This window comes from Malaclemys terrapin, chromosome 5 (genome assembly GCF_027887155.1).
Source record: "Malaclemys terrapin pileata isolate rMalTer1 chromosome 5, rMalTer1.hap1, whole genome shotgun sequence".
Classification (NCBI taxonomy): domain Eukaryota; kingdom Metazoa; phylum Chordata; order Testudines; family Emydidae; genus Malaclemys; species Malaclemys terrapin.
Window position 1 is genome coordinate 1,729,200 of NC_071509.1, and position 13,009 is coordinate 1,742,208.

At 63.4% G+C, this 13,009-nt stretch overlaps 1 protein-coding gene across 3 annotated transcripts in view; it reads right to left on the reverse strand.

Annotated features, from left to right (window-relative positions):
• The window catches only part of VPS16 (VPS16 core subunit of CORVET and HOPS complexes), a 34,636-nt gene that overhangs the window by 21,485 nt on the left and 142 nt on the right, over positions 1-13,009 (reverse strand). Inside the window, exons 2-4 of one of the 3 annotated variants that reach the window (XM_054031051.1) lie at positions 3,975-4,063; positions 2,002-2,099; positions 585-713 (exon numbers count right to left, since the gene is read on the reverse strand). In XM_054031051.1, coding sequence (XP_053887026.1) covers positions 585-713; positions 2,002-2,099; positions 3,975-4,063 — 316 coding nt within the window. The other 2 variants (XM_054031050.1, XM_054031052.1) reach the window with 2 other exon arrangements.

Below are 13,009 nucleotides of genomic sequence, written 5' to 3' on the forward strand. Positions count from 1 at the left end.
GCCCAGCTTCCTGGCTGCCCCCTCCCAGGGCCCAGGCAGTGACTCATGCATGGATCCAGGCCAAGGATGGATTTGGGAGCCTCACCATCCCCAGCGCAGTCAAAGGCGTGTAATGTGCCAGTTTGTTGGCAAGCGGAACACAGTCCCCTCCCCTCTACCCCCGCCAGTGCCTTTCGGGGGTCAAAGCACGGTACACACAGCGACGGAGTCAGCCTCACATCATCCCCTGGGAGCCAGACCAGGCCCGGCCCATGACTCCTCAGCTCCGAAAAGGAGAACGAAGTCCCAAGTGGAACGAATTTGTTCCAGGTCATGCAGCAATTAATGGCAGATAAAGAAAGAGAACCCAGGAGTCCTGCTCATGGCTCCATGCTCTAACCACCAGATTACACAGTCCCTCCCACAGATGGGAATAGAACCCAGGAGTCCAGGGCTCCCAGAATCCCCGCTCCCAGCCCCAACTCCCGACTAGAGCAGGGAAGAGAAGCCAGAAGTCCTGGTTCTCACTTTCTTGATCCAAATACCAGCCCAGCCCAGCCTCCCTCCGCTAACGAAGCCACCCAGCCCGCGCCATCCGCACTCACGTTGCCCATGCTGAAGTGTCGCTTGAATTCACAGAAGAGGTTGTAGATGAGGACGGTGCCATCCTCCTGGATGCAGAGCAGGTCCTCACTGGCAGTCCAACCCAGCTGCACCACCTGGCCGCTCTTCCACTGCGGGGAAGGACAAAACCACGCCCTGCACATCAGTCCCGCTGCCCGGAGGGGTCACTTTCATACAGTGACAGGAAACCCCTGTAACTACGCTGCGGAATTCACACCAGCCAGCACAGCAGAGCTGGAGCCACAAGCCACCTCTCTGGGCCTCCAGCCTCTGCTGCTCCAACCCCAGCCATCAGGCCCTCCTCCTTGGCACCTGGGCTGTCCCTGGCCTTTCATGACTCCACCCTGCCCTGGTTCTCCTCCTCCCCCTCCAGCTGATCCCCATCTCCATGGGGTCCTACAGGCCCCCTCCTTTCTCCCCATATTGCCCCCTATGCAGCTTCAAGTGCGTTCTTCTCCTGCTGACCTGTCCCTCCTTTCCCAGCCTTTCCGCCTCCAACTCAGTCTGTCTCCTCCAGAAGGTCAATGTCCCACGGCCATGCCCTCTCCACGTCACCGCCTCTGTCGCTGCTGGTACCACCACCTCCCTCGCTGCTCACACCCAGACCCTGGGCACTAGCTCTGGCTCCCCCAGGCTGCGATATTCATTCATTGTTACAGAAGGGGATCGAGAGGAGAATGGGGCCCCACTGTTCACATAGTCAGAGACAGCCCCTGCCCCGGAGCGTTAAAATCAACACAGACCAGATGATGGGGGAGCGAGGCACTGAGATGCTAAATGACTAGCCCAAGGCCTCATAGGAAGGCAGTGACAGAGACATGATCTCGGAAGCCCTAGTCCACCCCAGCTGCAAGCTCCTGGGGGCAGGGCCCGAGCCTGTTTGGTATGGAGTGCATTGTGGGCTTCACTGGAAATAAATAATAGCTAAAATTTGGATAATCCACCCTCCTGCTTCAGGACGTCTCCTGACTGCTGCCAGGGTCGGCGGGCTGTGTCCAGCCCCTCCTCCCATAGGCCACTGTCAGACTGGCATCTGAAGCACTGGGCCTTGCCCACTGCTGGAGGCGGGATACCACAACACACGTCACTGCTTCCGTGCAGCCTAGGAAGCTCTGTGCTCCAGACTTCCCGCCCCAGACGCAGGCCAACCAGTTCCAAGCTCCTGAAGACACCTCGGAGGGACACATGGGAAGGAAATAAAAGGGAGTTAGTTGGGGGTTGGTCCTGCTTTGAGCAGGGGTTGGACTAGATACCTCCTGAGGTCCCTTCCAACCCTGATCTTTTATGATTCTATGAACATGGTGGAGCTAAAAGGATATCGCCTGCGTCCTGGTGCTACCAGTAGGACAGGCCCACAGGGAGTTGGCACTAGCTGGCCACACCGAGCTAGGCACTCACCAGAACGCTGGCCAGGGGAACGCCCGAGGCCGAGTAGATCTCCAGCAGCGGTCGGGAACCAGGTGACTTCTCTTTCCTGAAGTTATTCTTCAGCAAAGCTGCAAGAGACAATCTGCAGTGAAACAACAAAGGGAACCCAAACCCAAACCACCCTGCTCTCGGGAGACCGTCAAAAGGCTCCGTGCTCCCCAGGACTGCAGCGGGACAAGGCTCAGCCTCCTCCCCTGCATCACGGGTGAGCAGCTCACCATTTCCCACATCTAATTTACATAATCCTTCCTTGCCCCTCAGTTCCGCTCAGACAATGTCCCTAGTCTGGTCAGTTTCCCTTCCTGGTTCTCCCCATTAGCTCCTGTGCTGCGGGGTTTGGCTGCAGAGGAAGATGTAAGAAGTCTAGCAGAGACACACTCTGCACAAAGGCTGGAATAGAATAACCTCTTCCCAACCGAGACTCTAGCAGAGGGTCACTTTAAAGCAGGGTGAAAGGGGGGGGGGGGGGAGAATCAATGATTTTCTTTAAAAAAAAAAATTAAATGCAGGTTTATTTTTAAAAGTGCATCCTATTTAATCTTAAATTTGAACTGACAACCTATACTAAGGCCTAAACTTACTACACTCTATAAAAATAAATGAAATTCAAAAAACAATATTAAGTAGTATGTTTGCTGCTGAGGTTTTTAAGAAAGTCAAAGCACGGAACTCGTATAGTCACTGGCTAAGCACTGGGAACTAATGTTTGCTGAAGTGCTAAACCGGCTTTTGACAGCAGGTGCAGAGAATGTTTTCTTCAATTCAGTTTATTCAACTAGTCCAGTTCAATGACTAGTTCATTCAAAGAAACCAAATGGATGTTGAAAAAGCAGGAAAGCTTGTTTTCCTCTTCCAATCTACGAAGAAAACAAGGTGTGAGAGGATGAAATCTACTAGTTCTAAAATCCCGAAGGAGTTGGTAACCAGAAACAATCAGTTCCATTCACTAAGATAAGATAATACTTGCTTCCTTTATTTAATAAGAACATAACATAAGAACGGCCATATTGGGTGAGACCAAAGGTCTATCTAGCCCAGTATCCGGTCTTCCAACTGTGACCAACGCAGGCGCCCCAGAGGGAATGAACAGAACAGGGAATCATCAAGTGAATCATCCCGTCACCCATTCCCAGCTTCTGGCAAACAGACGCTATGGACACAATCCCCATTATTGTTTAATAAATCACGTTTAAATGCAAAATGTGTTTTGATGAACTTTGATACTTTTTTCTTATGTATACAGCACATTTAAGGTATTTTTACTTACTTACATAAAAATGAAATGCTGGTTTTGTGCATTTTAATTGAATTTGAATTTCCATCCAAATAAAGCTTGAGCCAAACCACAATAAAAAATTAACCATCTAGTAAATAAGAAATGCATCAGTCACCATTTTCCATCATCATAAAAAACATAATAATTAAGAATATGAATAAATATAATTGCTTAATTAAATGCATATCGATACAGTGTAGCCTCTTGGTTAGCAAAAAGCAGCATGAAGTTTAGGGTAAAGGCTAAACTTAGTTGGAAATCTACATATTTAAATGATTACCGACCAATGAGAATCAATCTTTATTTTAGGAAAATAACTAGAAAGTACAAATGCAAAATAGGATTCAAATGGATGATTTAAATCAAGGTTTCCTGCTGGCTGATTTAAACCATGATTACAATCAGTGATTTCAATCCCTCTGGTTGAAATCAATGTGTCCTGCTTTAAAGCGCTAGCCCTGGAGCTATTTGCCCTGGGGAGACAGGGACACGTGTGGCCAGGAAGACAAACTGGCACCTCAGGATCCAAATACACCTACTGCAAACTGAGCCCCCACCCTGGCCTGGAGCAGAGCTAGCAGCTTTTGGAGAATGAGAACATCAAAGGTCACACAACCCACACCACAACCCTCTCTCCATTAGGAGAGGTTGCTTGTCCTGGCCGTACCAATGGGGCCCCCATAAGGTGCAGCAGCCACCAGGCAATCCCGCAGATCCTCCTTCAGGTTCCATGCCATGCTGTACAATTCAAACTTCCTGCAGCAAAGCAAACAAACGAGAGGAGAAGTTAGGGACCTGAGAGCGATCACTCGCTCTTCCTTCCCCGTCAGCTCCAGAGCCATCCCTTCGGCAAGGCCCAACCCTGCTATAAACTCCCTGCCGGCAGCCCCCTGCACTCGCAGGGCGCCCTGCTGACCTCTACGGCACAGGATGACAGACCAGGAGGGTAACTAACAATGGAGACAGATAGGGGCTCCACAGAGCAGCATCCTGCCTTCAGCACCGCTCAGCAGGTTGTGAGGGAATAGGCCTGGCTGGCCTCCCTTGCACTGATCTGAACATCGGCGAAGACTCGCCATATAGGCCCGCCCTGCAGGCCACAACCCTGAACCAAACTAAGTGTCATGTTCTCTGCCAATCTCGGTCAAGGGTCATGACCAGAGGAGGAAGGGGGGCCAAGGAGGGAAAGAATGAAAACCCCAGCAGCAAAACTAATGAAATATGTTCATGGCTGGTGAAATATAATAACCGCTTGTGTGAAGCAATAGGTAACTTTAGCTGAATGCAAACTGACTAAATGCAGCTTCTCCTTTGGGTGATGTGGCCCCTCCCCCACCATGATTCCAGCTAAATGCAAGGTAGCCAATCATGGTTCCTTCTGGGTGCTCTGTGACCTCCCCGAATTTCTAGCTAAATGCAAAACTAGTCAATCATGTCTCTCTTTTGGGTGCCCAGTAACGCCCCCCCCCGGTGCACTATTGGTAACACCCCAGAAAACTAACATGCACCCTACCGAGAATGTACCTTAACTGGTGCCAAGTTTTGACCGCATCAGGCTTCTTGAGAAGCCCTCCACCCAATATGCACCCAATTCTCGGAAAATAAAGGGGGAAGTTGCCGGGAAAGGGAGCAGACCCTAACCCTTTATTTTTCGTAAATGACGTATAACATGTGTGTGGTTTGTAAGAATAAAAGGAGCCTGTGAACTCTGTTTGGGGGAGCAGTTTCTAATTGCTATCCCCAACGCATTGGTATGTACTGCAATAAACTGGCCTCAGGTTTGAGTCTGAACTAAAATCAATGCGTGGGTGACTTTTTCCACAACAAGGTTCACACAACACTCAGGATTCAAACCATTACCCTGGTATCCGTTATTTACCAGCTGCTCTGTCAGGGCTGGTATTTACCAATCTGAGCCAGGCCTCTCTGACCTCTTTCCTCTCACCCCAGCAAAGAGCTTTCAGGGCTTGGTCGAGGAGATGGGAGGGATCTTAGGGAGGGGATCTACAGGCTGCCCCACTGGTCTGATGATGCCAGTCTGGTCAGTGGCGGAGAACTCTTCCCCTGGTCCCTTCTAGGCGTAACCTGCAACTTCAGTGCCAGGAGACCTTCTCCCTCCTTTCCTACCTCAGCTGACAGCTGCGGTTATTGTCATAATTGGAGTACCTTATTGATCAGCTGCAGACAAATCATCCAAGGAAAATCCAACACCTGACGTAAAAGGGTTAAGACCCAGTGTTATGATTAAATTCCAGTCTGGGTAACTTCATTCAGCCTCCCTCAATTCCCTCTGCACTTTGAACAGGCTATGCCAGGGGTTCTCAAACTGGGGGTCAGGACCCCTCAGGGGTCATGAGGTTATAACATGGGGGGGGGTGCGCATGCTTTACCAGCAGCATTTATAATGGTGTTAAATATATAACAAGTGTTTTTAATTTATTGGGGGGGGGGGTGTCACACTCAGAGGCTTGCTCTGTGAAAGGGGTCAGCAATGAAACAAAGTGTGAGCGCCACTGGGCTATGGGATTGTGTTCACTCCTGGCTCTGAACTACTCTGTAGTGTTACTCTGGACCGTTCATGAGCTGTCAGGTTCCCTCAGGGAGGCAGCTGCATTTCACTGGCAGTGAAATGAGTCCTGTGTACATACTGTTATAAAATCCTCTGACTGCAACAGGGTAGGGCTGGAGATTACAAAAGACACAGGTTTTAAGTCTTAAAATATATGAATCTATTATTATTGTAGTTCTCAGAGATTCCCAAGAGACCACCATAGATCATACTATTTTGACCCCACAAGTGTCTCCCTGAAGCTAAAAGCGAAAAAAAAAAACCCTTTGCAAAGCGAATACAATTCCCAGGGTATCCTGGCTGATTGGAGGGGGTGGGGGGCGTACAGGGACACGCAGCTCCTTTATGCAGCATGTATTAACCCCACACTAGTACGAAGGTTGGACACATTTCCTGGCCCTGCTGCCACAGAAGATGGGAACACCCGGAACCAAATGGCGGGTGTCACTGTAGATGGAGAGAGCTGAACACAAACACACACAGAACCACTGCTGCCCAGTCTCGCTCCTAGGGGCGTAGGTATTGCCAGACTGGACCTGTGGGCCAACCACTCCAGTATCCTGTCTCCACCAGTGACTGGTGCCACTGGTTGCAGAAAAGGGGCAGCACCAGCAACAGCACCTTCGGGGCTCGGGGCTCAGCAATACAGGGTGTTTAGGGGACAATTGAGGGCCATGCTGGGAAGGAGGAAGTGCAGCGGAGGGTGTGGCTGGGGAGGTCTCACAAAGGGCCATTTGGGGAGGAGGGGATAAAATCTATACAGCGCTAATACCATCCCCCTGCCTGGGGGGGGGGGGGGGGGTTGGTGGGCCTGTGTTAAAGGGATGGAGAGTGTTAGGAGAGGAAGCTGGGCTGGGCGAGAGTGTGGGGGAGCTTTGGGGGGTTGAGAGGAAAGAGGCACATTGTGGGGAAGGAAGCTAGGCTGGGCGAGGGTGCACTTTGGGGGTACTTCAGAGGACAGTTGGGGTGGGCAAGGGGATGGTTCAAGCTGTGCTTGCAAAGGGGAGGGGGCAGAAGGAAGGTGGGGGAGCTAGGGGGCCCCCTAAGACAGAGAGAGGCTCTGGGGGTGGAAGCAGAAGCCTGGGACAATGGGGGGGAGGGCCTCTGGGGACAGGAAGGGGAGGGGAAGGAGGCAATAGGAAAACCCTAGGGCGATGGGAGGGCGGGGGGGGAGGCTGGTGATGTGGAGCTCAGAGAGCAGCCTGGGGCAATGAGGGGCTCGGGTGGCAGGAGGCCTAGGGCACAAGGGGGGATTCAGGGGCCGGAGGAGGGGGCCTGGAACAAGGGGGGAGACAGCGGGGGGCAGAAGAGGGGAAGCCTGGCCCTGAGACCGGGAATGGGCGATGGGGGGCTCAGAGAGGCCTGAGGCGGGCAATGGGAGGCTCAGGGGGACGGAGCAGAGGCCTGGGGTGATGGGGGGCAGTGGGGGTAGATGAAGCAATGGCAGTGTTCGGGGGGCACGGAGGAGGGGGTCAGGGAGCAGTGGGGGGGCCAGAGGCGGGTGATGGGGGGCAGGAGAGGCATGGGGCGGTGGGGGGCACGGAGGAGGGGGGTGGGGAACAGTGGGGGGCAGGAGAGGCGTGGGGCAGTGGGGGACATGGAGGAGGGGGGCGGGCGATAGGGGCAGGAGAGGCGTGGGGCGGTGGGGGGCACGGAGGAGGGGGGCAGGGAACAGTGGGGGGTAGGAAAGGTGTGGGGCGGTGGGGGGCATGGAGGAGGGGGCGGGGAGCAGTGGGGGGCAGGAGAGGCATGGGGCAGGGGAGTAGTGGGGGCAGGAGAGGCGTGGGGCGCACGGAGAAGGGGGGTATAGTAGTGGGGGGCAATGGGGGGCACGGAGGAGGGGGTCTGGGGCGAGGGGGCAGGAGAGGCGTGGGGCGGTGGGGGGCACGGAGGAGGGAGTGTAGCAGTGGGGGGCACAGAGGAGGGGGCGGGGAGCAGTGGGGGCGGGGAATCGGGGAGCAGTGGGGGCAGGAGAGGCGTGGGGAGCACAGAAGGGGGGGCAGGAGAGGTGTGGGGCGGTGGGGAGCACGGAGGAGGGGGTCGGGGAGCGGTGGGGGGCAGGGAAGGCATGGGGCGGTGGGGGACACAGAGGAGGGGGTCGGGGAGCAGGAGAGGTGTGGGGCGCACAGAGGAGAGGGTTGGGGAGCAGTGGGGGGCACGGAGGAGGGGGCGGGGAGCACAGAGGAGGGGGTGTGTGGCGGTGGGGGGCACGGAGGAGGGGGACAGGGAGCAGTGGGGGACACGGAGAAGGGAGTGGGGAGCAGTGGGGGGCAGGGAAGGCGTGGGGCGGTGGGGGACACAGAGGAGAGGGGGTGTGGCAGTGGGGGACACGGAGGAGAGGGGGTGTGGCAGTGGGGGACACGGAGGAGAGGGGGTGTGGCAGTGGGGGACACGGAGGAGAGGGGGTGTGGCAGTGGGGGGCAGGGAGCAGTGGGGGACACGGAGGAGGGAGCAGGGAGCAGTGGGGGGCAGTGGGGGGCACGGAGGAGGGGATGTGTGGCAGTGGAGGGCACGGAGGAGAGGGTCGGGGAGCAGTGGGGGGCACGGAGGAGAGGGTCGGGGAGCAGTGGGGGGCACGGAAGGCGTGGGGCAGTGGGGGACACAGAGGGGGGTGTGTGGCAGTGGGGGGCACGGAGCAGTGGGGAGCAGTGGGGGACACAGAGGAGGGGGGGTGTGGCAGTGGGGGACACAGAGGAGGGGGGTGTGTGGCAGTGGGGGGGCGGTGGGGGGCACGGAGGAGGGGGCGGGGAGCAGTGGGGAGCAGTGGGGGGCACGGAGGAGGGGGTGTGGCGGTGGGGGGCACGGAGCAGTGGGGGACGGTGGGGGACACGGAGGAGGGAGTGGGGTGGCAGGGAAGGCATGGGGCGGTGGGGGACACAGAGGAGGGGGGTGGGGCGGTGGGGGGCAGTGGGGGACATGGAGAAGGGGGTGGGGAGCAGTGGGGGCAGGAGAGGCGTGGGGCAGTGGGGGGACGGAGAAGGGGGCAGGGAGCAGTGGGGAGCAGTGGGGGGCACAGAGGAGGGGGTGTGCGGCAGTGGGGGGCACAGAGGAGGGGGATGGGGAGCAGTGGGGGCGGTGGGGGACACGGAGGAGGGAGTGGGGGGGGCAGGGAAGGCGTGGGACGGTGGGGGGACACAGAGGAGGGGGGTGGGGTGGTGGGGGGCGGTGGGGGACATGGAGGAGGGGACGGGGGAGCAGTGGGGGGCAGGAGAGGCATGGGGCAGTGGGGGGACGGAGGAGGGGGGTGTAGCGGTGGGGGGCGCGGAGGAGGGGGCGGGGAGCAGTGGGGGGCGGTGGGGGGCAGGAGAGGCGTGGGGCGGTGGGGGGCGGGGAACAGTAGTGGCAGGAGAGGCATGGGGCGGTGGGGGGCGCACGGAGGAGGGGGCGGGGGAGCAGTGGGGGGCGCACGGAGGAGGGGGCGGGGGAGCGGTGGGGGGCACACGGAGGAGGGGGCGGGGAGCAGTGGGGGGCGCACGGAGGAGGGGGCGGGGAGCAGTGGGGGGCGCACGGAGGAGGGGGCGGGGAGCAGTGGGGGGCGCACGGAGGAGGGGGCGGGGAGCAGTGGGGGGCGCACGGAGGAGGGGGGCGGGGAGCAGTGGGGGGCGCACGGAGGAGGGGGCGGGGAGCAGTGGGGGGCGCACGGAGGAGGGGGCGGGGAGCAGTGGGGGGCGCACGGAGGAGGGGGCGGGGAGCAGTGGGGGGCGCACGGAGGAGGGGGCGGGGAGCAGTGGGGGGCGCACGGAGGAGGGGGCGGGGAGCAGTGGGGGGGCAGTGGGGGGCGCACGGAGGAGGGGGCGGGGAGCAGTGGGGGGGCAGTGGGGGGGGCGGGGGAGCAGTGGGGGGGCGGAGGAGGAGGCGGGGGAGCAGTGGGGGGGCGCGCGGAGGAGGGGACGGGGGAGCAGTGGGGGGACGCGCGGAGGAGGGGGCGGGGGAGCAGTGGGGGGACGGAGGAGGGGGCGGGGGAGCAGTGGGGGGACGGAGGAGGGGGCGGGGAGCAGTGGGGGGGCGCACGGAGGAGGGGGCGGGGAGCAGTGGGGGGGCGCACGGAGGAGGGGATGTGTGGCGGTGGGGGGCACGGAGGAGGGGGACAGGGAGCAGTGGGGGACACGGAGAAGGGAGTGGGGAGCAGTGGGGGGCAGGGAAGGCGTGGGGCGGTGGGGGACACAGAGGAGAGGGGGTGTGGCAGTGGGGGACACGGAGGAGAGGGGGTGTGGCAGTGGGGGGCAGGGAGCAGTGGGGGACACGGAGGAGGGAGCAGGGAGCAGTGGGGGGCAGTGGGGGGCACGGAGGAGGGGATGTGTGGCAGTGGAGGGCACGGAGGAGAGGGTCGGGGAGCAGTGGGGGGCACGGAGGAGAGGGTCGGGGAGCAGTGGGGGGCACGGAAGGCGTGGGGCAGTGGGGGACACAGAGGGGGGTGTGTGGCAGTGGGGGGCACGGAGCAGTGGGGAGCAGTGGGGGACACAGAGGAGGGGGGGTGTGGCAGTGGGGGACACAGAGGAGGGGGGGTGTGGCAGTGGGGGGCGGTGGGGGGCACGGAGGAGGGGGCGGGGAGCAGTGGGGAGCAGTGGGGGGCACGGAGGAGGGGGTGTGGCGGTGGGGGGCACGGAGCAGTGGGGGACGGTGGGGGACACGGAGGAGGGAGTGGGGTGGCAGGGAAGGCATGGGGCGGTGGGGGACACAGAGGAGGGGGGTGGGGCGGTGGGGGGCAGTGGGGGACATGGAGAAGGGGGCGGGGAGCAGTGGGGAGCAGTGGGGGGCACAGAGGAGGGGGTGTGCGGCAGTGGGGGGCACAGAGGAGGGGGATGGGGAGCAGTGGGGGCGGTGGGGGACACGGAGGAGGGAGTGGGGGGGCAGGGAAGGCGTGGGACGGTGGGGGGACACAGAGGAGGGGGGTGGGGCGGTGGGGGGCGGTGGGGGACATGGAGGAGGGGACGGGGGAGCAGTGGGGGGCAGGAGAGGCATGGGGCAGTGGGGGGACGGAGGAGGGGGGTGTAGCGGTGGGGGGCGCGGAGGAGGGGGCGGGGAGCAGTGGGGGGCGGTGGGGGGCAGGAGAGGCGTGGGGCGGTGGGGGGCGGGGAACAGTAGTGGCAGGAGAGGCATGGGGCGGTGGGGGGCGCACGGAGGAGGGGGCGGGGGAGCAGTGGGGGGACGGAGGAGGGGGCGGGGAGCAGTGGGGGGGGACGGAGGAGGGGGCGGGGGAGCGGTGGGGGGACGGAGGAGGGGGCGGGGGGAGCGGTGGGGGGCGCACAGAGGAGGGGGCGGGGAGCGGTGGGGGGCGCACGGAGGAGGGGGCGGGGGAGCAGTGGGGGGGCGGAGGAGGGGGCGGGGAGCAGTGGGGGGGCGGAGGAGGGGGGAGCGGGGAGCAGTGGGGGGCGCACGGAGGAGGGAGCGGGGAGCAGTGGGGGGCGCACGGAGGAGGGGGCGGGGAGCAGTGGGGGGCGCACGGAGGAGGGGGCGGGGAGCAGTGGGGGGCGCACGGAGGAGGGGGCGGGGAGCAGTGGGGGGCGCACGGAGGAGGGGGCGGGGAGCAGTGGGGGGCGCACGGAGGAGGGGGCGGGGAGCAGTGGGGGGGCGCACGGAGGAGGGGGCGGGGAGCAGTGGGGGGGCGCACGGAGGAGGGGGCGGGGAGCAGTGGGGGGGCGCACGGAGGAGGGGGCGGGGAGCAGTGGGGGGGCGCACGGAGGAGGGGGCGGGGAGCAGTGGGGGGGCGCACGGAGGAGGGGGCGGGGAGCAGTGGGGGGGCGCACGGAGGAGGGGGCGGGGAGCAGTGGGGGGGCGCACGGAGGAGGGGGTGGGGAGCAGTGGGGGGGCGCACGGAGGAGGGGGCGGGGAGCAGTGGGGGATGGTGGGGGGGCGCACGGAGGAGGGGGCGGGGAGCAGTGGGGGGGCGGTGGGGGGCGCACGGAGGAGGGGGCGGGGGAGCAGTGGGGGGGCGGTGGGGGGCGCACGGAGGCGGGGGCGGGGAGCAGTGGGGGGGCGCACGGAGGAGGGGGCGGGGGGGCAGTGGGGGGACGGAGGAGGGGGCGGGGAGCAGTGGGGGGCGGTGGGGGGCGCACGGAGGAGGGGGCGGGGAGCAGTGGGGGGACGGAGGAGGGGGCGGGGAGCAGTGGGGGGGGCGCACGGAGGAGGGGGCGGGGGAGCAGTGGGGGGGCGCACGGAGGAGGGGGCGGGGGAGCAGTGGGGGGCGGTGGGGGGCGCACGGAGGAGGGGGCGGGGAGGAGTGGGGGGACGGAGGAGGGGGCGGGGAGCAGTGGGGGGGCGCACGGAGGAGGGGGCGGGGGAGCAGTGGGGGGACGGAGGAGGGGGCGGGGGAGCAGTGGGGGGCGGTGGGGGGGCGCACGGAGGAGGGGGCGGGGGAGCAGTGGGGGGACGGAGGAGGGGGCGGGGAGCAGTGGGGGGCGGTGGGGGGCGCACGGAGGAGGGGGCGGGGAGCAGTGGGGGGACGGAGGAGGGGGCGGGGAGCAGTGGGGGGGCGCACGGAGGAGGGGGCGGGGGAGCAGTGGGGGGGCGCACGGAGGAGGGGGCGGGGGAGCAGTGGGGGGCGGTGGGGGGCGCACGGAGGAGGGGGCGGGGAGGAGTGGGGGGACGGAGGAGGGGGCGGGGAGCAGTGGGGGGGCGCACGGAGGAGGGGGCGGGGGAGCAGTGGGGGGACGGAGGAGGGGGCGGGGGAGCAGTGGGGGGCGGTGGGGGGCGCACGGAGGAGGGGGCGGGGGAGCAGTGGGGGGACGGAGGAGGGGGCGGGGGAGCAGTGGGGGGCGGTGGGGGGCGCACGGAGGAGGGGGTGGGGAGGCGGTGAGGGGCGCGGCGGAGGGGGCGGGGGAGCGGTGGGGGGGCGCACGGAGGAGGGGGCGGGGGAGCGGTGGGGGGGCGCACGGAGGAGGGGGCGGGGAGCAGTGGGGGGGCGGTGGGGGGCGCGGCGGAGGGGGCGGGGGAGCGGTGGGGGGGCGCACGGAGGAGGGGGCGGGGGAGCGGTGGGGGGGCGCACGGAGGAGGGGGCGGGGAGCAGTGGGGGGCGGTGAGGGGCGCGGCGGAGGGGGCGGGGGAGCGGTGGGGGGGCGCACGGAGGAGGGGGCGGGGAGCAGTGGGGGGGCGGTGGGGGGGCGGCGGAGGGGGCCTGGGGCGAGGGGGCGGGC